The following is a 24,154-nucleotide window of genomic DNA, read 5'->3' as shown; positions in this document are numbered from 1 at the left end:
GTCATTTTTGTCATTTTTGTCATTTTTGTCATTTTTGTCATTTTTGTCATTTTTGTTGTCATTTTTGTCATTTTTGTCATTTTTGTCATTTTTGTCATTTTTGTCATTTTTGTCATTTTTGTCATTTTTGTCATTTTTGTCATTTTTGTCATTTTTGTCATTTTTGTCATTTTTGTCATTTTTGTCATTTTTGTCATTTTTGTCATTTTTGTCATTTTTGTCATTTTTGTCATTTTTGTCATTTTTGTCATTTTTGTCATTTTTGTCATTTTTGTCATTTTTGTCATTTTTGTCATTTTTGTCATTTTTGTCATTTTTGTCATTTTTGTCATTTTTGTCATTTTTGTCATTTTTGTCATTTTTGTCATTTTTGTCATTTTGTCATTTTTGTCATTTTTGTCATTTTTGTCATTTTTGTCATTTTTGTCATTTTTGTCATTTTTGTCATTTTGTCATTTTTGTCATTTTTGTCATTTTTGTCATTTTTGTCATTTTGTCATTTTTGTCATTTTTGTCATTTTTGTCATTTTTGTCATTTTTGTCATTTTTGTCATTTTTGTCATTTTTGTCATTTTTGTCATTTTTGTCATTTTTGTCATTTTTGTCATTTTTGTTATTTTTGTCTTTTTTGTCATTTTTGTCATTTTTGAAATTGTTATCATTTTTTTATGTTTTGTATTGTTTGTATTTTTTGGAATTGTTATCATTTTTGTCATTTTGTTTTTTTTTTATCGCGAATTTAGTTTATTTTGTCAAGAATGATTTTAGATTTTTCTATTGGGATGCAACCTTTTATCTGTCACTCATCAGTTTACGATTTTCTAGATTTTTTTAAACTACTTGTCTGGTCGCTCTATACATTATTTCATTAACCCGTTTCGATAGAATTCATCTTCATCGGACTGAAATGGATGAATTGGATGAACGGAATGAACTTCATCATTCGAAGTTCACTGACTGTTGATGTGTCAAACATAAATAATGGCCTCTACTGTAAAAAATAAAATTCTGGTTGGCAAATTTCCGAGGAAAACTGATGGAAAATTTGCTGAATTGATTGCAAAACTCCCATTTTTGAGTGATTACCTGTTAAACATGTCTTCTACCGATGCAAAACTGGAGGTAAGCTTTGAAAAATATCTTGGATGTTCGTGTTTGTTGATGTTTTGATTTGCTTCGTTCAGCTTTACGATGACTACGCTTCGGCAACCGAATCAATGGAAGGACAAATGGCCGTCCCGTCGGCTGCCAACCGGAATACCACTGATCCTGGAGCGCCCAACTTCAGCACCCTGGACGAACCTATCAAGGACACATTTGTAATATGCAGATAACCTCTTAGGTTGAGTTCTGAGAACGATAACAATCTCCTTTCAAATCTTCCAGCTCCGGGATGTCAAAGCAGTTGGAGTAAAGTTCTACCACGTAATGATACCGAAGGAGAAAAATACTCTACTTCGAGATTGGGACCTCTGGGGTCCGTTAATTCTGTGCACATTCATGGGAACCATTATACAGGGCTCGGCCAACGATAAGGGCGACGGAGGGCCGGAGTTCGCCCAGTTTTTCGTGATCGTTTGGTTCGGTGCCATGATCGTCACCTTGAACTCGAAGCTTCTGGGAGGGAATATGTGAGTTTTTTTTAATACTTTTCAAAGTTTTTACCGCTAATTTAAACTCTTATCTATCCGTAGATCGTTCTTTCAGTCGGTTTGCGTGCTTGGCTATTGCCTCACACCCTGCGCCGTAGCTCTGATGGTGTGTAGGATAATTTTGGTGGCCGAACAAACGGCTTTCCTGTTTTTCCTGCGGCTGCTCGTTGCTGCTACCGGATTCGGTTGGGCTACCTATGGTAAGTCTAAAGAAGAAAAGATCTTTTTTTTACTGATTACTCTTTAGAGGATTTTATTATTTGTCCTCTTTTCCATTTTCAAGGATCTCCGTAAAAACAATCCGAGTGCTCTATCATGCTAGCAGCCATCGTGCCGAAATCTATTTTTTTTATATAAATTGGATTTTAATTATTCATTAGTTTTTTTTATTGTCAATACTGAATCAGAATTCTAATTATTTCTTCTTGCTTCCTGAAAAGAAATCTTTGATGTCAACCTTTGATACTGAATTTTTGTTGAACTTTTGGTACTCAAATAATATTTTGTATGTATTTAAGCTTTATAATCTGATAGATTGTAACTGATTTTGATTCGTTTTTCGTTTTTATTGTTCCTTGCATCAAATCATCATTCTGTAAAATTTCTTATTCAATTTGGAACTCGGTTTGGAATTCCGGTTCTTTTTTTTTATACATTTTTTATTTTGGTTGAAATTTTTACTCTTTATTTTTTATTCTTTATAACATGTTTTGATTTTCATATTTTTGTTCATTTCTTAGTTTTGAAATTATTTAATTTTTGTTTGTTTATTGTTTTATATAAATCTTTATTATAGCAAATTTAGAACTTTTATTGAATCTTATTTTTTTTGTATTTAATATTTGAGGGATAACTTTTTATACACTGAACTGCTTATACCTAGGTTATTCATAAATTCTCAATTTCAAGTGTGATTTTTGGTGTGGATAACAACACAAGGCAACAAAATTTATATTTTTCCCAAGTGCTAGAAAATTAAGAGCTGATTTGACTTATTTGGGGGCCTTGAATACAAGTACGCAATTATGTGATTTTTTGTTTTCAACATTTTCTTATATCATTCATTAAAACATCGGCACAAAGAATGCTGTTTTCTATGTAATTAAATATTACGATTATTTTCGGAATTTTCAAGTTCGGAACTTCCAAAATATAATAAAGGAAGAATGTAATTTTACAATTTCGATGATTTTTTATGTAATTCGAATTTCTAAATTTCCGTTACAAATAAGTTTTTTTTTAATTTTATTTGCGAAAAAAATTATTATTTTTTTTGTATAAAAGTGATGAATGTTTTTAATTTCTTTAATATCAATCATTGAAATGTTATAACTAAAAGCTTTTTTTCCGGGAAGTTACCACCCCCATTATTAAACTAAATCTCGCCATAGCTTTTATTTTGCCCTAAAAACCACTTTGGAATTATGTCCCATTGCAGCATCCATCATTTTCCTCGGCGACAGTCAGCCCTCGAACCGGAAAGCGTTGGCCGTTTATCCGATATTTTTGTTCTACTTCATAATATCCTGGCTCGTGGTGTCGCACAGTAATGTGTAAGTGAACAAAAGTTCGAAGAACAAAACATCATCGGCAGGTTGTCTGCAGATTAGGATCACAATTTTTTTGAAGGAAAATCAAAGACCGCGAAATCCGTTTTAAGTTAATTATCTCTTCGACTAGGTACGTTAATGATGTGACTGTGACTGTGTATATAATTAGGTATAGTAAAATGAATGAACTGGTAATACATTTTCCTATTTGTTTATGGATTTTGATTGCTAGAATAGCATCAGAAAAAATGATAGTCATATTCCATTTTTATTGTCGGGTAAGCTCTGATATAAAAAATAAAGCGCTGCGCAACTTTTGTTTGCTTGTAATATTTATCGTTTTATGTTATTTGGATGACAGCCAGGACTTTCTGTTCGACTCAATCACATTTGGTAACACTTATGATAAACTTTATTCATAAAATTTTTAAAATATCAACTATAATTGCTCACTAAATGTAACATTTAGAAACACTATAACACCATCAGCAAAATCAGATTTCACTAGCATGGAAGGGTATTGCATTTAAAATAGGACATTGCACAAACATCACTACTAACAATAACAAAAACACAGACTCAGTTGCACGTTTCCTGCACCAAATGTAGAACGTGTTAATCTCGCTCGTCGGAACTGTTGGCAGCACTGTTGGCGGGACTTGTATTCGGTACCAAATCGAATGCCAGCTGCATCTTGACGCCGTCCTTCTTGCGGTTCTTGTAGGTCAGGCTGTTGGAGCGAGGCTTGCGGCGCATAAAGTGGCGTTCGACCCACTTCAGCATGGTCAGCACCGAATCCGTTGATGGGAGACGTCGCTCGGCCGATGTTCGTACGATTTGCGAGCTGGTAACCCGGAACGTCGCTGCCATTCCCTTGAGGGCCTAGAGATCGGAATTTTTTCTGATAAGTAACAATTTTGGGAAAGAAAATAATCCTCTTAATATTACCATCATTGCGTCCTCATCAGTAACGTCGTCACCAGCGTAGATGATCTTGATACGTTCGCTCCAATCAACGCCGAACGCTGTACGCAGGATATAGATCGAGGCCCGACCTTTGTTCCACTGAACCGGGGGCTTTGCCTCAACGGCACAGTGAGCTTCGGCCGTCCGGAAACCATGGTGATTGATCAGATGTCGTGCCTTCTCCACCAGCTCACCTCGCATCTCGGTCGGTGTTTCTCGGTAGTGGAACGTTAGCAACGCTCCCTTATTCTCAACCCATGCGCCATCGTGACAAACCTTTTTTAACAAATATATTTATACTTTGCCTTCAAAAATAAAGCATCAACAAACCTCTTCCTGGAGCGCCTTCAACAGCTCGGTCACTTTGCCCTCGTATTCCATCGGCATTGGATGGATAAACTTGCTACCGTCGGGGTGCAGAATTTCCAGCCCGTGATTGCCGGCGTAGGTTATTCCTTCGATTCCGACCATCTTTTTGACGTTTTCCACGTTGCGACCCGAAATTACTGCAATGTACACGTCCGAGTGATTGGACAGCCGCTGCAGCACGTTTTTCGTTTCCGGTGGCAGTGTTGCCAGGTCCGGATGAGGCGCAATCGGGGCCAAGGTACCATCGTAGTCCAGCAGCAGGGCCAGTTTGTGGTTGTAGCCGACGTAGCTGGGGGAAGGTTGTTAATAAGAGGTATTTAATCGAGTTTCAACTTTAAAACACTGATTTTAAAACACTGTCTTAATTTAAAAGCATTTGTTGAACACAGCAGGCGTTTAATAGTAGCAAATAATCAAATTAACCCATGTTAAGATTTAAAATAAAATTCTCTTTCTTGTTCCACCTGTTAACGAAGCTAGTTCGTCCTTTGCGGCTCTCCATATTCCAAAAGGTTATGGGCCAGAGTCAAAAAGTTAAAAAGTAAAAGTTCCTTTTTACTTCGGGTTTTCAAAAGTGCCGTTGTGAGTTTTTTCAAATCCCAGAAAAAAAAACAAAAAACAAACGTCGCGAGTTTTCGAATATGTCTACCGGTCAGGGCGATGACCTGTCCTGTTGCAACAAGGAAAAGTCTTTAGTGAATTTGCCATCGATAGAACGGCTCATGAGCCGTGAAAATTGGTCCACGTGGCAATTCGCAGTCCAGACTTTTCTCTAACTGGAAGATTTGTGGGACGTGGTGAAGCCGACACGGAACGAGGGTGGAACCATGCCGGTCGTAAACCCGGTGAAGGACCGAAAAGCGCGTGGCAAAATAATTCTCCTTCTTGGCCCTACGAATTATGTCCATGTGAGGGGAGCGAGAACTGCGCAGAAAACGTGGTCGAAATTGGGAGCAGCATGGCTGACACGATAAGTTGGCTTGCTGCGAAAATTAATTTCAACGTCCCTAGCAACAAGCGACTCCATGGAAACGTATGTCAACACCATAGTAACCACAGCACACCAACTACGTGGAATCGGTTTCGACATGAGCAAAGAATGCGTCGGAACTCTTCTGTTGGCCGGAATCGTACAGCCCAATGGTGATGGTACTCGAAAACAACGCGCGATGTCATCAAGACGAAGCTACTGCAGAAAGTTAGAGCGCCCGAGCCAACAGCGTATGCAGGGAGTAACAATTTTCAAAACCACCACCGAAATAGCACTAAGGAAGGCAACCTCGAGCTGGTATTTCGACTCCGGTGCTTTGAATCATTTCACCAATTCTGTATCGAAATTAGAAAACGTGCAGAAAACCAGCGGTACCGTCGTTGCAGCCAACAAAGGTGCCATGCAGGTAGTGGCCAAAGGAAAATTGAAGCTGTTACCCGAGTGTAGTCAAGACGACGAGCCAATCGAGGTCAACGACGTGCAAATCATTCCGGAGATATCTACATACCTGATTTCGGTAAGGCAAATGTTGAAGCGCGGACATACTGTCACGTTTAGCAGGAAGCATGGATGAAAAGTATCGATGGCTCATCGAGAACGGACCGTGGAATTTGGTCGAACTTCCTGCGAATCGCAAAGTTGTTGGATGCAAATGGCTTTTCAAGAAGAAGCTAGATGGAAATGGTGAGGTCGTGCGCCACAAAGCCAAGTTGGTGGCACAAAGATTCTCCCAAAAGATTAGCGTGGATTTCGACGAAGTCTTCGCACCTGTCGCCAAACAGGTAACGTTCCGTACCTTGTTGGTCTCGGGGCCAGCAAGATTCCTCTCGATACGAGCTACCTACAGCAGAAAGAGGTTAAAGAACAGCTGCCAAACAACTAGCAATATCTCAGCCATTGTCGGAGGTCTGCTTTACGTAGCTGTTCATACCAGGCCGGACCTGGCTGTCAGCATATCCATCCTAGCTCAAAAATCCAGATACCCAACCCAACTGGTTTAGAATGAGGTAAAGCGTATGCTGCGATACCTGAATGCAACATCCGACTTCAAGCTGAAACTAAGAAGGCGAGTTGGCGATGCAAGTGGATGCGGACTGGGCCGGTGATGCTTGGGACCGAAAATCTTATTCTTACTATGCAGTATTTTTCAGAGTAGGCATCCTATCCCGGGGATCCAGAAAGGAAGCGTGCGTGTCCCTCAGCTCAACTGAAGCCGAATTCGTTGCACTCGCTGAATGGTGCCAAGAATTGCTTTGGGTGCGCCGGCTGATTAGCGAAAACAGTGGAGACGAGTCCAGGTCCGCCAAGGTGTTCGAGGATAACCAGAGCTGCATCAAGATGGTTGACAGTGACCGGATCGAGCGACGAAGTAAGCATATTGAGACGTACTTCTTCGTTCGCGACTTGAAGCAGAAGGGTGTTATTCAACTTCAATATTGCCCGACCGAGGAAATGGTTGCAGATGTCCTGACGAAGCCGCTTCAGCGAGTACGCCTTGAGAAGTTACGTGCTAAGATGGGTGTACTTCCGAAATAATTTGAGGAGGAGTGTTGAACGCAGCAGGCGTTTAATAGTAGCAAATAATCATAGTAACCCATGTGAAGTTTTTAAATAAAATTCTCTTTCTTGTTCCAACTGTTAACGAAGCTAGTTCGTTCTCTACGGCCCTCCATATTCCAAAAGGCTTCCTCAATGACTAGATACAGAAATCGGCAGAAAACTAGAACAAAATTGGTTTTCAGTCTTTTATCATCTGTGGAGCGGCTCAGGAGACCGCTGTGAGAAATGTTACAGCGGATCGGAAGACCGCTTGGTAAACTGTTTACGCGGATCGGGAGACCGCTGAAGAAAAGTGTTTGAGCGAATCGAGCGTTCGCTGTGGAAAATGTTAGAGCGGATCAGGAGAACGCTGTAGAAAATTATTACAGCGGATCGGGAGATCGCTAGGTAAATAGTTTAGGCGGATCGGGAGACCGCTAAAGAAAAGTATTTGAGGGGATCGCAAGACCGCTGTGGAAAATGTTTGAGCAGATCGAGAGACCGCTGTGGAAAATGATTACAGCGGAACGGGATACCGTTTCGTAAATAACTAAAACGGATCAGGAGACCGCTGTGGAAAATGTTTGAGCAGATCGAGAGACCGCTGTGGAAAATGATTACAGTGGATCGGGAGACCGCTTGGTAAATAGTTTAGGCGGATCGAGAGACCGCTGGGGAAAAATTTTTGGGCGGATCGGGAGACCTTGAAAGTTTATAGCGGATCGGGCTAGTGTTGGAATAAACACAAATTGTTAGACCGTAAAAATTGAGGGAACGTCGGGACTCCGCTGTCCCGATCCGTGTCACTGATTATAACTCACTGTATGTAAAATAGTGTTCATCATACTTACTTCAGCAGGTACTCGTCGAAATCGTCCACTGCCACCGGTTGCATCGTTGTGGTACCGATTTCGTCCTCCTCCAGCGAGTCCATCGCCTTCAGGAACTGTCTCATCCAGCTGTTAACATCCTGTTGCATTTCACGTCGCCGCATGCGAGCCATCCGCAGTGATCGCTCATCTTCCGGCATGGTCAGGGCCCGGTGTATGACCTCGGCAGCGGACTCGATTTCGTACGGATTGCAGAGCAGTGCTTCGTGCATCGTTTCTCCGGCTCCAGCAAAGGGGGATACGATCAGAACACCAGCCGGTTCGTTAATTTGGCAAGCAACGAATTCCTTCGCGACTAGATTCATTCCATCTCGCAGGGGAGTAACTAGACATACGGATGCTTCCCTATAGAAAGCAGCCAGCTCTTCCTGACCAACACAGCCGAAGATGTAGCGTATTGGAGACCAATTGGCGGTGGTAAACCTACCGTTGATGCGCCCCACTAACTGATCCATTTCCTCTTTGAGTTCTTGATACTCCTTCACATCAGTTCGTGAAGGCACGGAGATCTGAAGCATGCTTACATTCTCTCTATGCTCCGGATGTTTCTCCAGAAGAACTTCGAATGCCTTGAGACGATTAACCAGTCCTTTGGTGTAATCCAGTCGATCTACACCGAGGATAATTTTCTGATTTGTTTTAATCACGCGCTTGGCTTTTTTCGCCAAGTCTACAAAACGGTCGAACGGAATTCCGATCGGAAGTGGTCTAACACGCACCGAACGCCCTCCATGTTCGACTAGCAAGTTCTTACGATCCGAACGACATCCGAGATTTCTCTGGCAGCAGTCTACAAAATTTACACAATAGTCTCGAATGTGGAATCCTACCATGTCACAAGCCAACATCCCCTGTAGGATTTCATCTGACCACGGGAATAAACGGAAAATATCCCATGGCGGGAATGGTATGTGCAGGAAAAATGCTATGTGACAGGGCAAATTTCGTTCGTCGGCAGCTTCCCGAACCCAGTTTGCGGCCAGCATTAGATGGTAGTCATGAATCCAAACAATTGGAATACCGGGATTTTTGTTTTGCTTTATACATCTCTCCAGGGCATGGATAGTTTTGGCTGCGAACTCCTTATTCACCGCATAGTATGCTCGCCAGTTACTAGCGCAAAATGAGGCTCTTCCCGGCATCGAATGGAACAAGGGCCAGAATGTTCCATTGCAGCACCCGTTGTAGTAATCGTCGAACAATTTCGGCTCCACATTCACCGAAACGACCTGCTCAGACTTCAGCCCAGCCGTTGGGGTCATGTCAGATGGGTCGGACTCTGGAATGGCATTTTCCTCCTCATCGGTCAGCGTTAATCCCGACCAACCGACCCAGAGGCCTTTGCCTTTGATGACAACTGGAGCCACGGCCGTTACCAGACCACCGGCGCTGGAATGAAACGAACTTTTATTCAACGGAGTCAAAATCATCAGGCGGAGATATGCCAGGGACACACATGCAAACATGCAAGTGGCACCTCAAAATGAAAATTTAATAACAACAGGTTTTAATCACTATACTTATTTGAGTACCCTGTTCTATATATGTACTCTGTAGACATAATATGAACCGTGTGTGTCTGATCTTACTTCAAGTAGCTATAACGAAGAAATAGCTAACCCAAGTTATTCTAACTGTAGAGGGTTCAAAAACAAAAACAAAGCTGTTTTTAAAAAACATCTCTGAAGCGTATTTGAGAAAGAAAATACGTTAAAAGGTTGTAAAAATGATTTATAGCTTGCTTTTCAGACCTTTCTGAAGAGGAGTTATTGAAAAAATACACAAAATATATTTAGAACAAATGTTACAAAATTTGTAACATTTTAATTAGGATCGACAAAAACGTCACAATTCAGTTGCCGATTCATCGATTAAACTGTAACGAAACGCTACTAAAAGCTTATCTATCGTTCTTCCAACGGTGTATAATTTAACATTGGCCCAGTGACCTATCAAACATAACATTCGACAACAAATTCGTCTTCATGGTCATGAAACACAAACAAAAACAGTACCCACTATCAACCAAGAAATGCCACCTTTCACCCGCTAGAGGTTGTTTTCAGTTGGAATCCTTCGCCGGCACATAATATAATTTTTAACGTCAATAATAACATCTGATACAAGTCTATGTGATTGTAGCAAAATATTTCCAAACAACGTCATCGTTTGACGCTCCACAGCTTTAGAGCAGTGATATCATAGTCCAGGATGACCACCATTTTATCACGTGAACATCAGCCCGCGGAAGCTGCGGAAAATATGCTTATCTCTAAGGGGCCGTTCACTAATTACGTAAGCACGATTTTGGAAATTTTCAACCCTCCCTCCCCCCCTGGTAAGACAAAGTAAGATTTTTCAAAACCCCCCCTCCCCCCCTAGTAAGATCTTACGTTTTTTATTCTTTGAGAAATTGACCCGTTTTTTTTTCAAAAATAGCTTGAAAATATTAAAAACGTGACATACATACTTCAAAGCAAAGCACTTTTAAAGAAAAATTAAAACAACTGTATTTGAAAAGCACAATCTATACAAAACAATAGATGAAATGTCATAAACGATTAAAGAAAACATTATTCAAGACATGTTTGGGGTAACAATAATTTTCAATAAATTTCCCCAATCGAATAAACAATATAAAATCTAAATTCCGATTTCAAAAAGAAAGATCAAGTTAGCTGAAGGTACCATACAAAAATTTGTTATGTTTTTGTACCTGAAAATCATAAAAATCTTTTAAAAAGTATATCATTCTATACTACTAGAATTGGGGCAAAAATGTTTGAAGATAATCACATTGTCAACTAACCTAAAAGCTCAGACTCATTCAGCGGTAAGCGATAAAGTTTTAGGTTTTTTTGGTAAATCTTTTGTAAAATTTAGAGTTGGTGGTGTCTATCATTGAAAAAACTGTCAAGAAATTGATTATTTAAAGCGCCTTATCTGGATGAAGTCATTTTCTAAAAATGATGAATTCAAATCGTGTTGTCACAACGCGCCATTTTCCTTGTTGTTTCTATAAATTTTGCAATTAAAAAGATTGTTATGATGGAAAGCGAAAAGCGACGATCTTTTTTAACCATGTGATTTAGTGTTTTTGATGACATGTTGGTTTGAATTTGTTCTCTACAAGTTTTATAGAACCTCAGTATTTTTTTTATTAATTCAAAGACATTAAAAGATAAATAACATAATATAAAAATTAACCAACAAATAGGTAGTGAGTAAAAAAAACCTGAGTTATATGGTTTCGTATGGCTGTGGCTGTGATGAATTTTTAATGTAATATTTCTTACGTAAGATTTTTGGAAACCCCCCCTACCCCCCTAGTAAGAGATCGTAAGCAAATGTGAAACCCCCCCACCCCCCCCTATGTGCTTACGTAGTTAGTGAACAGCCCCTAAGACTAAATCAGTTTACAAACAAAACTAATTCCTGTGCCAGGGAAACACTATTATTGGACACAAAACTGTGCAAAAAAAACTATGTTTACCTACTTCCACCGGTTATGGAAAGATTCCACTTTGAAAAGGCATCTTTAATAAATGTGTTGTTATTGTTGGGATGCGTTGGAATTGAAATATTAGTTTTTAACAAAGTTGACATTCTTTCCATAACGAAAATATACCGTCTGGATGGTCAAGATTTTTAGCCAAATGGCCGTATTTTGAAAAAAGCGGACCGCAGAAATTGAATTTATTTCTGAAAATCTCGCATTACGGATACGCCTGTGAGCTCTTTATAACATTGAAGTTACAAAAATGTTTGCAGGGATTTTTGAGATTCGAAAACCTTATGACCCGCGGGCCAAATGGATTTTGACTTTGAAAAACCCCCGAATTTTTGCAAACGTAGATGAATCTACGAGTATCCAACGAGTATCCCCACCTAATGATTGCTGGATAGATGGATACTGAACATATTTTGTTTCATTTTTGAGGTTTTGAAACTGCTTTAAACGGATTACTTCAAACGCAATCCGAAACGATGAACGTTTACAAAGGAAGAAAGACGCCCAGCTTTAAAAAAACGGTGGTCGAATCTCGTGCCAAAAAGTTAGGCCGCATCCAAAACATTTTGTAACGAACCAAGGGTCGTGTATTAAAGCCATCGCCAAGTAGATCTTTGTACGGATTTTTTTTTCAATTATCCAAAGCCAATAATTCGGTAAGAGTTATAAGTGCATCAAAACTTTTGAAAAAAAAACGCGCTTTAAAGTTTAAGCACAGAGAAGTTTTAGTTATGCACGTTTTTCATGTATTTTAGAAATGTGATAGTTTTCGTTGGATCCTAAAATAATTATTCAAAAACCTTAAATTTACATCAGCTTTTTTGCACTTACGCCTCTTTGTTTTTAATCACTTCATATATATCTAACAATTGTCACAATTATCGGCCGAATATTCTTCCACTGATCTCACGAAATGCCGAAGAAGAATATAAGACAATTGTTTGTTTGTTTTTCAGAACATTCACCCCTAAGGAAGATTGATTCCCACCAAAAGAAAACGGAAATACATCATTTGAAATTACCAGAATTTGAAAAAAAAATTATCAACATGTTTTTAGGAGATGGCACAATTGTTGCCTATTTTTATGTCCTTTTTTTGTTTGTTTTGATATTTTTGGATAGAGCTGGTCGCAAAGTGAAATAGAAAACTTTGTTAAAAATCCGAGGCTGATAAAAATCTAATCGAAAATATCCAGATTAACGCACCTAAAAATTTATTTAACTCAATAAAAATACAAATAGTCGGCCTTGAAAAAACCTCCACTTTTCAATTCCGAAAAAATATTTATACAAAAATTATTCGTCTGTTAAAACCTTGAATAACTTGAAAGAATACAAGAAAAAATATGCAACGTTGCTGAATAAATCCGTGGTTTTCAAAGTGGTCCCTATCGCCCCTTTGAGGCTGTGAACAGCTTCCAAAACTTAAAAGAGCGGTGAGCTCGTAATTCACATTTTTACAAATCATGAAACAACGTAGATTTGAAATAAGAACGAGTAAGTTCGATACAAAACAACGAAATTACGTTACAGAACTAAACATCAGGTTCAAGATTAAAATATCTGTGTACCTATAATTTCACAGAGCTGCATGCAAATTTTTGTTCCAGTTTCTCAATTGTTTTCTCATAAAAATTTATCTAATTTGTCTCATAATTGTCATTAAAAATGTGCTAAACAGAACAAAACTTCGAAAAAAAGTTATGTGAAAGAAAATCGATTTTATAGTTTTTTTTCCCATGGACCAACAATGTATTGTTGAATAATTAAATTGTAACTTTCTTCACGTAGCTCAAAACTACATTCTTCATTATCATAGAGAATAAATCATAGAGAATAATCCAGCAAGTGTAGGGCATGGTTAAAAGAGTTAAAATCTTGCTTAGGGCTCTGAAGGAAAAATAAATCTTTTTTATTTGTTTGAATGTGGCAGGTCCAAGAAACAATTAATCTTTTTTTTTGTCTCTATTAGAGAGACTTTCACGCGATTTTCTTTATTAATTAAAATATCTATGTTACGACCTTTTTTGTTAATGGATTTTTTACACTACTTTCTATTTCAGACTGTTTTACCACAGATGAACAGATGTACAAGCTTAGTCTTGAAACGTGTGTTAAGTTCCAACGACCATTTTGAGTCAATTTTATGCTTTTTTGTTAAGCCACCAGATGTCTCCGAGGACACCGGTGAGAAATGTCAAATAGAAAATTGAGGTCGTATGAGGTAATTTTTTTAAATGTTTTTTTACTGAAATACTTTAAGAGTTTCGGTTAAATCACTGATGAAGTTTCGAAACACAATCATGATTTAGCAAATGATAAGGGCATAACGAGCACCCGGGGCATAGTAAGCACTTCTCTTTTCTACAAAAGTACGCATTTTCTTATTTAATTTTTGGCATTTCGGCGAGTTATGAAAGTTCAAGGTAGAATGTTTAGACAGAACATGAAAGTATTATAGGTGGAAAGATCAAAGCTAGAGCGTTTTGGGTAGAAGAAATTGAATAGTTGGTAAAAATGTGAGCAGGGCTTTTGTTTTGTAAACAGCTTTTGAATTACTTGCGTGATTCTCTAGCTCTAGCTTTGATCTTTTCACCTATAATACTTTCATGTTCTGTCTAAACATTCTACCTTGAATTTTCATAACTCGCCGAAATGCCAAAAATTAAATAAGAATATATCCTAGCGGCGATAAAATAAGATAACTAAATAAATTTTCATAGTTAGTTTCGTATTTCCTTTAGTATTAATTTTTCACCAAAAAAGAAATCTCCCTCCCTTATCATCTTTACAGAAATATTTAAACAAAATCAACAAGGTTCTCAGGATCTTTGAATCATTTTTATCTATAATGTACGCACTGTAACATGATATACACATTGTTCCTCAATTTTCATCATAATTAATTTTTAATTAAATCAATTTTAAAACGCGTATTTTCATTAATTTGTTAACTCGGGGCGAACAGAGCACAATTAATCGGGGCACGATAAGCGTTTTCTGTCGTAGCATCTAAATAGCAGCGAATTCAATTCGATGTAGCCAACTGAATGATAGAGCAACAGCTTCACCAGTTTTCATCTGACGATTTGGCCTATTGGTAAGATGTCGGAGAGGTAATCAGAAGTCTCGAGTTCGATTCCTGATTGAGGAAATTTTTTTTTCATTTACCATTCATGATCCATGCAAAGCACCAAAAACATAATGTATGAGTGTGTGTGAATTGTTTGTATTCTACAAAAAGTCGAACATTAGTTAAGTATTGCTTTGTTTGGTGGATCTACGCCTCACCGTTTAGTGTCAAATGCATCGATCATGAATGGTAAATGAAAAAAAATCACCTCGATCAGGAATCGAACTCGAGCCTACTGCACCCAAAATTCAGCCTCTGTGCCAATGGCGTGTAGTCAATCACATAGCATCATTGGTACAAGAAGATAACGCGATCGGTGCTGATTCGATTTGCTCCCACCGGCATTAATCTCCCAAGTTAACCGAATTGCGTATGTCTGAAAGAAACAAAATAAAAACGCTTTCACGTCCCTCCCTATCGCATCACAAGACGAAGAAGGAAGGAAATAAATACCGGCCAACACCAGGCAGCCAGCGAACCGAGCACTGTGCGTGTGAATGTAGCAAAAGCAACAACAAAAACATCCTTCTAATTCAATCCCTTCAATCCACTGGCAAACAACCACGGCCGAGCTGTGCGTGTGTATGCATTAAAAGCAACAAAACAAAAACATTCCTTCAATTCAATTTGCCGGCAAACAACCACGGCTAAGCTGTGCGTGTGTATGTAGCAAAAGCAACAAGAATATATCTGTACCAACACGTGAAAAGGATGTATCTCCATATATGACGAATCGAGAAAAACGCGTTTGAAGAAAATACAACCTATTTTAAATCGCTAATTAAAAATCACTTGAAATGATTGCATTTTATGAAAGTCAAACGATGTTTAGAAGCATCCCCTATATGTTAGAATAGAGGAATATCAATTGTTATGAAAAAACAACGCGCTATCGTAGATAGAACCTAGCTCACGTATTATTTTGTCTCCCGTGTTTATACACCCTTTGCTATTTTCTCATTTCTAGCTTTAGTTTTAAGCTCGCGTTCATTTGTAACTATGTTTTAATGTTGAATAAATTGTCAAATCTTTACCAACATATAAAAAGCATCTATCTCCATATATGGCGTATCAAGAAAAATGCGTTTAAAAAAATACAACCTATTTTAAATCCCTAATTAAAAATCACTTCAAATTTTTGGTTTTTATGATAGACAAACGATTTTTAAGAAGCATCCCATGTTAGAATAAAGGAATATCAATTTTCATGGAAAAACAACGCACTATCGTAGATAGAACCGAGCTCACGTTATATTTTGTCTAACCTGTTTATACACCCTTTGCTATTTTCTTATTTTTAGCTTTAGTTATAAGCTCGCATTCATTTGCAACTATGTTTTTATGTTGAATAAAGAGACAAATTGATTATTTTGAGTTTGTTTGCGGAGTAGTAGCGAAAAATTGTTCCGGAGTAAAGGATGTATATCCATGTAATGGCAGTTCTGGGTTTAGAATGTTTATAGATCCTTTACTCAAATTGAGTTTTCAATGTAACGGAATATTATTTTCTCAAAAGGGTTTTACCGTTAAGTAGAGCAACTGTTGGCCTATCATGAGGTACTGAAAATGATTTTTGTTTACTTTTGGAGATAGATCCTTTTCACGTGTTGGTACAGATATTCCTTCAATTCACCGGCAAACAAGCACCGGCCAAGCTGCCCGGCTTTAGCAGCTGTGTATATGTAGCGTGTGTATGTAATAGCAGGCAGTAAGCAAAGCACAGTTCTCATTCAATGGGTTTCCCGTTTCCTCCACTCCCGTTCCCTTTCCCGTTTCCATCGCAAGACAAATGAATACCATGAAAGGAGGCCAAACGCCGGGAAGCCACTGTCGTGCGTTTCTTTTGTGATTGATCGGTGGCAGAATGCCTATGACAAATATCCCTCTTCCTGCATGAAGCTCAAGTAGTACACTGGATAAGATGTCGGTCTGGCAAGACCATATGGGTGGTGATTTGAGTTCGATTCTCCCTACGGGCGCTGTAGTTTATATTTTTATTTTCTTGTTTCTGGGATGAATTATCCAACAGGAACGAAATCCCATTAAATGTTTTTCTTGTTTTGCTTGAATGTAGTGGTCTTGCATCATTTTAGTTGGGAGCCGAGTCCTTATGCCAGTTACGGTTTTTCAAACATATCATCTTCGGCACAGTGCACATTTCAGCGCATTATCGGCACAGAGATGTGCTGAATAGGCATTGGATTTTTGCAACCTCTTCTATGGGTGTGGTTACTTCTCCGACATCTTACCAACAGACCAAATCGTCAGATGGAATAAGTCAAGCTGTAGCTCTATTATTTAGTTGACTTCATCGAGTGAAATTTGCTGCTAGATTTCACGGCAAAAAACGCTCATCGTGCCCCGATTAATGTTACTTATACTGCCCCAGTGGGAGTTCTCATTATACCCCTACAGTGACTGATTTTCAACTTTCGGCAAACAATGCATTCGTGAACGTTTTTATCTACTTGTTCAAGTATCAGCCAGTTAGGAAATAGACCTTTTTAGTGTCTGAACACGAAACATTTATATAAGTCACATATTATAGCTGTTTTCTGTTGTTGAATAAGCGTCTTTCTTAAGGTGGTCATTATGTCCCTAAGTCTAAAAATTTCGCTATTTTCTTTTGAACGGGCTTGATGAACTAAACGCTGTACAATAAGACACAGAAATCACACATGAAAGTGCATAGAACAGGAACTGATACGTTTGGCACGGAATGTTCGTCAGTAATGTTTCTATTGGATTGGACATAGCTAGGTTAGATTCTTCTGACTTCTATGATCGTTCAAAAAGTGTAAAACTTATTCAAGGCTGTTTGTTTTTTGGGCAGTCTCTGTAGTGACAAAAATACGATGATGCAGGTTAGTTATCTCAGCTAAAAGTAGGTAAATTAATTGTATTGTACAATTCAGCAATTTGAAGTGGTACAATCTATTGAAGTTTAAAAGTTTATTTATGAGCTTAAACACTTTTCGAAAAAATGCTTCTTCTAAAAGACACTAATGGCACTTTTTTTCGTCAATCTTTAACGGCTTCTTCTAAAATTTTACGCAACTTTCTAAAGATTTTTCGTTCGAGCCTGTACATCTGATCATATCTCGCGTGAGCTTTCATTACGTCGAATGAAACAGAAACACCGAACCGAGAAAAACGCTTCTGAAATTGGAAGAGTGTTTTTCAAATCCTATTTTTATTCCTTCGCCGATAACCCTTAAAAAAATACGCAATATTCATGGAAACTAATTGTGTCAGATATTCCACATGATGAATTTATTTTTTTGCAATTTTTAGAGCTTTTTTTTAATCATATAGGAACATACGACATATTCAAACATAAATCGATCATACGTCTTGTGGAAAGCTTGGTCCGCGTCGTGGAGAATCACCCAGCGCATCGAGCACTGTCAACCGAACGCTTTCACTGTTGCCTCCCGAATGGGAGCGCGCCAGAATGACGGAGACTTTGTCGACCATTTGTCGACTCACCGATACTAGACAGTGTTGCCCGAGGTTCAGTTGTGTCGTGTTATTGGTCGAACCAGCTATGAATAATAGTGTTTAATATCTAAGCTAATCATCGGCTACACATCTCCCCCTTACACCAAAAAGAGAAAAAAATGGAGCAAAAAAATTTTGTTGCTTGTTCTTTTACACGCCACCAACATATATCGCCTCTAATCAAATCGGCGTATCTCCTTAAGGTGCTTCTGTGAATAATCAGCCATTCCGTCTTTCCTCCATTCTGGAAAGCAAAACAATACAGGCTGATGACTATTATGTTGTGGCTAAGGCTGCGAAACTTTACCACTACGGAAAACGTACCTTCAATTCGGCACACCTCAACTCCTCCATTTTCCCTACTTCATGACAATAAGGTTAACGAATCTGAGCAACTTCAACTCAACAACATGTTTTTAATAATCATCCTTTGTAGGTTCAGTCATATCTCTGATCAATTTATTCTTTTATTTTGTGTCCAGTTCAAAAAAAGTCAATGAACTCCAATGCAGCATTTGATTGTTATTTCAATAACAATCTAACTTCAGTTAGATCTCTTACATAACCGGAAAACTATTGCTTGGTTCACAAACGTTTTTAAACATTTTCCGATTGAACCTTTTACAATTGTCAAACAAAATCTTGATTGAACCTTTGGCATTTCTATTTGTAGGTATTCGTGAACTGTCTTTTTTCAGTCATATTCCTATAACCTACTCTCCCGGGTATCTTATTCTAAATATTCTTTTGAAAATTCATTGTAATGAGTCTATTTTTTTTATGTATTCTTACTACTTCCACGGCTGGAAGAATGAAGTCTCTGACAAAGTATTTTAGATCTTTTTCGATAAAGTTCAAATGAAGCGAAAACGTCTTTGCTTCGATCTACTGAATTTAGCAACGATATCTGCCCTATCAATCATTGTACCTTTGACTAACTGCATTTGTTTAAACGACGTTAACTGTCTCGATTCGTTACCTTCTGATTCGGAGTTACCTGAAACCTGCCTTGAGTATACAAGGAATTGAACAACTCACTTCAAATACAAGGAACACTGTTATCTCAACTCAGTGAGTTCTTCAAGTAAACCCTCCGAGTTCTTCAAGTGAACCCTCCGGAAAGCTATTCAAGTTAGTCATCCCGATCCAAAAGTCTAGGTCTATCAAGCCCATCTTTTTTGTCGTGTACACATCTGGAAAGTCTTTCCTAACCAAACATTTATAATGAACTGTTGATTTTTCACTCTTCATGTTGATCCGTCCGTTCCTACGTAATTTCATAAAGTGAACCTTCAGAACACTCTTCATGTTGGTCCTCCCGATCCAACGTAATTCCATAAAGTGAACCTTCAGAACACTCTTCATGTTGGTCTTCCTGATCGAACGTAATTCCATAAAGTGAACCTTCAGAACACTCTTCATGTTGGTCTTCCTGATCCAACGTAATTCCATAAAGTGAACCTTCAGAACACTCTTCATGTTGGTCCTCCCGATCCAACGTAATTCCATAAAGTGAACCTTCAGAACACTCTTCATGTTGGTCTTCCTGATCGAACGTAATTCCATAAAGTGAACCTTCAGAACACTCTTCATGTTGGTCCTCCCGATCCAACGTAATTCCATAAAGTGAACCTTCAGAACACTCTTCATGTTGGTCCTCCCGATCCAACGTAATTTCACAAAGTGAACCTTCAGAACACTCTTCATGTTGGTCCTCCTGATCCAACGTAATTTCATAAAGTGAACCTTCAGAACACTCTTCATGTTGGTCCTCCCGATCCAACGTAATTTCATAAAGTGAACCTTCAGAACACTCTTCATGTTGGTCCTCCCGATCCAACGTAATTTCACAAAGTGAACCTTCAGAACACTCTTCATGTTGGTTCTCCTGATCCAACATAATTTCATAAAATAAACCTTCAGAACAATCTTCATGTTGATCCACCTGATCCAACGTAGTTTCATGAAACGTCTAATATCGCTCTTCGATGAGGTTAGCACCTCAGCAGATAAATAAGGTGCTTGATTAAATCTTTAAAAAACTTCATAAACGAACATCTTCCATTTTTGGTGTATAAGTTTTTTTTGAGTAAATTTAATGGATTTATTCAAAAACTTCTTAAATACTGTGTTTTACTTTATGGTAAGAAACATCATTTCTTAAACTCAATTCATTTTTTATAGTTTATTTGAAACGGCTCATACGTTTAAGCTTTAAGGAGCCACACTCGTTTTTGTTTATCTAGCACTTTTTTTTTATAGAAAAAAAGAAGAAAACTCAATTCATTGTTGTGTAATAATCAATATTTTTTCGAAAAACGTTTCAATCCTAGATAAAGGCAAAAAAAAAATGATTGCACTTATTTTATAAGAGAACGCTGAAGGACAAAGTCATATCAATATTAATTTGGTAGTAGTTGTAGTTTCCATTGAGTTTTTTTTTATTATTATTTTCCAGAAGTTATTTGTCATTTTTATCCTAGATAATTTGTCGAACCATCTTCGAAACATTGACCACGCTTTAAAACATTATTGAATAACCAAACAATTTAGTCTTTACTAAGCATCAAGCAAGTTGCTTGATACACAAACATCACAATGACGCACCAATTACCCAAGTTTTATCATTTTTGCTTTTGAAAACTACTTCGTCACTCCACCTTTCAACAAACTTGTTTGAGCGGCTCTTGTAAAAAAATCCTTTTTTTAATCTATTTAATTTTGATTAATTGCGTAGAAATTACTTCATTAAAAATACTGTAATCATTCACCTTTTTCACCCAAACACGTACCAATGTTTCTTTCTCGGTAGTTCTCACTTTACAAATAATAAGTTTATTCATCAGAAATCAACCAGCTTAGCATTTGTAAGAAATGAATCTCCCAAAACTTATGCTTTACATTAGGAAGATTTAAGCATCAAACTTACGACCAATTGACAAACAGGCATTTTAGGTGGCATGAAACTTTCCTGATGAACATCAAGATTCCCCGTGTTATCACATTATTAACACTCCTTTTGAACAGTTTCACGCCAATATGGAGTTGAAAACTTACAGAAAAATACGACTCGGAAATAATGCTTTTAGCCTACATACCTGTACTGCTGGAAAAAAACGAGCCCCGGGGTGTCCTGATGAAAACCAACGATGGAAAACAACAGCTAAGCAACCAACACAAACACACCCAAATCTTTATCACTTCAGCTTTTTCGAAAAAATTTTACCACTATCCACTAAGCAACCGCGACACAACCAAAAATATGCGCTGGGTGATTTCCTGAACTTTTAAAAGAAAAAGCAAACACCGCTTGGTGTTCCTGTCACTAGACGCCATTGTGGAAAGCTTGGTCCGCGTCGTGGAGAATCACCCAGCGCATCGAGCACTGTCAACCGAACGCTTTCACTGTTGCCTCCCGAATGGGAGCGCGCCAGAATGACGGAGACTTTAGGTGTGTTCAACGAAACTCAATCGAAATCAATTGAAACGGATTGACAGTTGCACAGCTGATTTTTCAATTGACTTCAATCGATTTCTATCCGGCCGTTGATTGAACAGCCACTAACCAATACTAACGTGCTGGCGCAGTGTTCTCAGATGTCATTTTATATCAGCTTCGTTCGGAATTTGAAAAGACGGTTTTCTCTAGCAAATTGTAATTAATCTATCATTTTGGCAATATATTTCAAAGGCAAATTCTTACCAATACAAGCGGAAAATGACAAATAAGAAAGTTTAACGTTCGACTTGAAGAAGTGCCCGGACCCAGGAAATAACTATCAGTTCCACCTATGAGTGAATCTCAAATTAATCCAATTGGAAAACAAATACCTGCAACATGATTCTTCACAATGTAATAAAATAAAATTCATCATTATTCTAAATTTTTTATTTCTCCCCTCGGTGGGAAGCTCTGAAAACATATAATAAAAAAATCATAGGATTTTTTCACATTACATAAATCACTTTGTTACTTTTCTTCTCAGTGGGGATTTTTACAGCAGCAGCAACGGCACCTCCGCCACTGACTGGATTGAGGGCATCTTTTCCGCTGCCGGAAAGCAGTTGATTTGATTTACACTTTCATTCTACCGCTTGGGTGCATTCCTCCGACGGTTTTCTTCATGGCCTTATTGTGCACTATTTCCTCCTCGGTGATTGCGGGCACGGTGTTTTCGGCACTGACACACTAGCTTCGACACCATGACACCACTTACACTGCATAATTCTCACACAGCACCATTGGCATAGCACCACCAACACCGCACCGCCCACTGCCATCACTTTCACACTTGAAAATTGAAAACAAACAGAATCAGTTGTTTTTTGACAGTAAACAACTGCATGTGTGTTAGTGTGATCGAAACCGATGGAAACGAATCCTGCTCTCGGGCTTGATCGATTTCGATTGGTTTCTATCGACTTCGATTGGCTTCATTGAACGTCAATTCGATTAGTTTCGACCAAAACATTGGCTGAGTGAACAACCATTTACCAATCGAAATCGATTGAAACCAATTTCAATTGGCTATTGAACGGGCCTTTTGTCGACCATTTGTCGACTCACCGATACTAGACAGTGTTGCCCGAGGTTCAGTTGTGTCGTGTTATTGGTCGAACCAGCTATGAATAATAGTGTTTAATATCTAAGCTAATCATCGGCTACACACGTCTGAACACATTCGTCGTTTGGAGGGGAAATTTGTTTCATTCGTCTCTTTTCTTTCGTCCTTTGATTCGTTCAACTTGCACATACGCCCAAATGTTTCTGATGTAAATACTATGGAAAATTTTCAATTTTCTCGGCGTAGAGGCTGTTTAATAAGTGGTGTAGCGGTAAATTGGTGAGTAAATGCACAATGAAATGTGTGAATCGGGTGCGACATCGATCAAACCAACTCGCTGCTGCTGATCAGCTTTCTGTTGCCGATCAGCTGGAGGGGAAATTTGTCTCATTCGTCCTTTGATTCGTTCAACTTGTACTTACGCCCAAATGTTTCTGAGGCAATAACCGGAAAATTTTCAAATTTTTTTGGCATAGTGAATGTTAACTTAGTGAGTTATCGAGTGTAGCGGTAAATTTATTAGTAAATGCGTAATAAAAGTGTGAATCGGGTGATTGGGTAACTAACAGCAGCAGGCTGCTGCCGATCAGCCTGCTGCTGTTAGTTGTTAGGTTTGCTGCTACTGCTGCTGTTCGGTTTCTTTTTCTTGCTGCATTATCGTTCAGCGTTCGAAATCCTTGAGTATCGATTTAAGAACGCCTGAAAACAAGAATTTGAAATAATATTGCCAGGTTGATATTCTGATTACCTCTTCCTGTATACACTGTTTGCTCATGGAATCCATAGCGAATGTGCTAGGTTTTTCTTCCTCTGCACATTCGCCGTTTGGAAGAAGGGACGTAAGCAACATTGAAATGGGCATGCAAGGTTTTGTTTCATTCGTCATTTTGAAAGTCTTAAATTTTATACATTAAAAGGGTTTAAATTGATTGTGTTATCAATCATATAGGTAGATAGTGTTATAATGAAGCTTTTTTAGTGAATATCTCAGTTTTTCAAATTTTGTTTCATTCGACGTAATGAAAGCTCACGCGAGATATGTGGTTTTACGTTCAGTGCATAATTTGTTAAAACTTTCACACTAATCAAAACTGTCTCCCAATCAAATCCTTTATCCTATTTCTCAAACAAAATTCCTTGACAGGAAGCGGAGGTTATCCCAGTTCTAAAGTGCGATTTTGATCTTTAATCCTTTTCTGCCTTTTCCAAACTACCTCTTAACTACTAGGTCGTAGCCGGTGCCGTTATTGACTATTCAAAGAGAGAGCATCAGTTTTGGACATCGTGAATGTGATATCAATCCCAGACACCATTCTTTTGACCTTTAGCAATGTTGAACTACATCTATTGAGCCACGCCAGCGACCACGAAACTCGAAATATAGATATGCATCGTTGCTGAATTTTATTTAAGAACCAATGTAAAAAAATCTTTAATTTCACTGTTAAATAATGTTTGAAGCTTTTCGGGTTTAATGATTCAAGGTG

The 24,154-nt window shown here is 38.2% G+C and overlaps 2 protein-coding genes across 4 annotated transcripts in view; one reads left to right on the top strand and one right to left on the bottom strand.

Moving 5' to 3' along the window:
* Nucleotides 1-986: 986 nt before the first annotated feature.
* LOC129744254 (protein YIPF6-like) lies at nt 987-3,534 on the top strand. Of its 2 annotated transcripts, none has more exons than XM_055736688.1 (5): nt 987-1,122; nt 1,185-1,319; nt 1,387-1,631; nt 1,695-1,852; nt 3,091-3,534. In XM_055736688.1, exons 1-5 carry the CDS (start codon nt 1,096-1,098, stop codon nt 3,207-3,209), a joined length of 684 nt encoding a protein of 227 aa, XP_055592663.1. In that variant the 5' UTR covers nt 987-1,095; the 3' UTR covers nt 3,210-3,534. The 2 variants fall into 2 exon arrangements, with proteins under 2 accessions (XP_055592663.1, XP_055592664.1); XM_055736689.1 differs by lacking the exon at nt 3,091-3,534 and adding an exon at nt 1,936-2,101.
* Nucleotides 3,535-3,591: 57 nt separating this feature from the next.
* Nucleotides 3,592-24,154, bottom strand: part of LOC129744253 (uncharacterized) — a 33,465-nt gene continuing 12,902 nt past the window's right edge. Inside the window, exons 2-5 of one of the 2 annotated variants that reach the window (XM_055736686.1) lie at nt 7,919-9,361; nt 4,499-4,826; nt 4,151-4,444; nt 3,592-4,084 (exon numbers count right to left, since the gene is read on the bottom strand). In XM_055736686.1, the coding sequence (XP_055592661.1) occupies nt 3,818-4,084; nt 4,151-4,444; nt 4,499-4,826; nt 7,919-9,361 (2,332 nt within the window). In that variant the 3' untranslated portion in view covers nt 3,592-3,817. The remainder of the gene's footprint in view (nt 4,085-4,150; nt 4,445-4,498; nt 4,827-7,918; nt 9,362-24,154) is intronic. The other variant, XM_055736687.1, reaches the window with a different exon arrangement.

Source organism: Uranotaenia lowii, chromosome 2 (genome assembly GCF_029784155.1).
Source record: "Uranotaenia lowii strain MFRU-FL chromosome 2, ASM2978415v1, whole genome shotgun sequence".
Lineage (NCBI taxonomy): Eukaryota > Metazoa > Arthropoda > Insecta > Diptera > Culicidae > Uranotaenia > Uranotaenia lowii.
The sequence above is the reverse complement of the archived record's forward strand: the minus strand, read 5'-3'. Positions and strand labels throughout refer to the sequence as shown.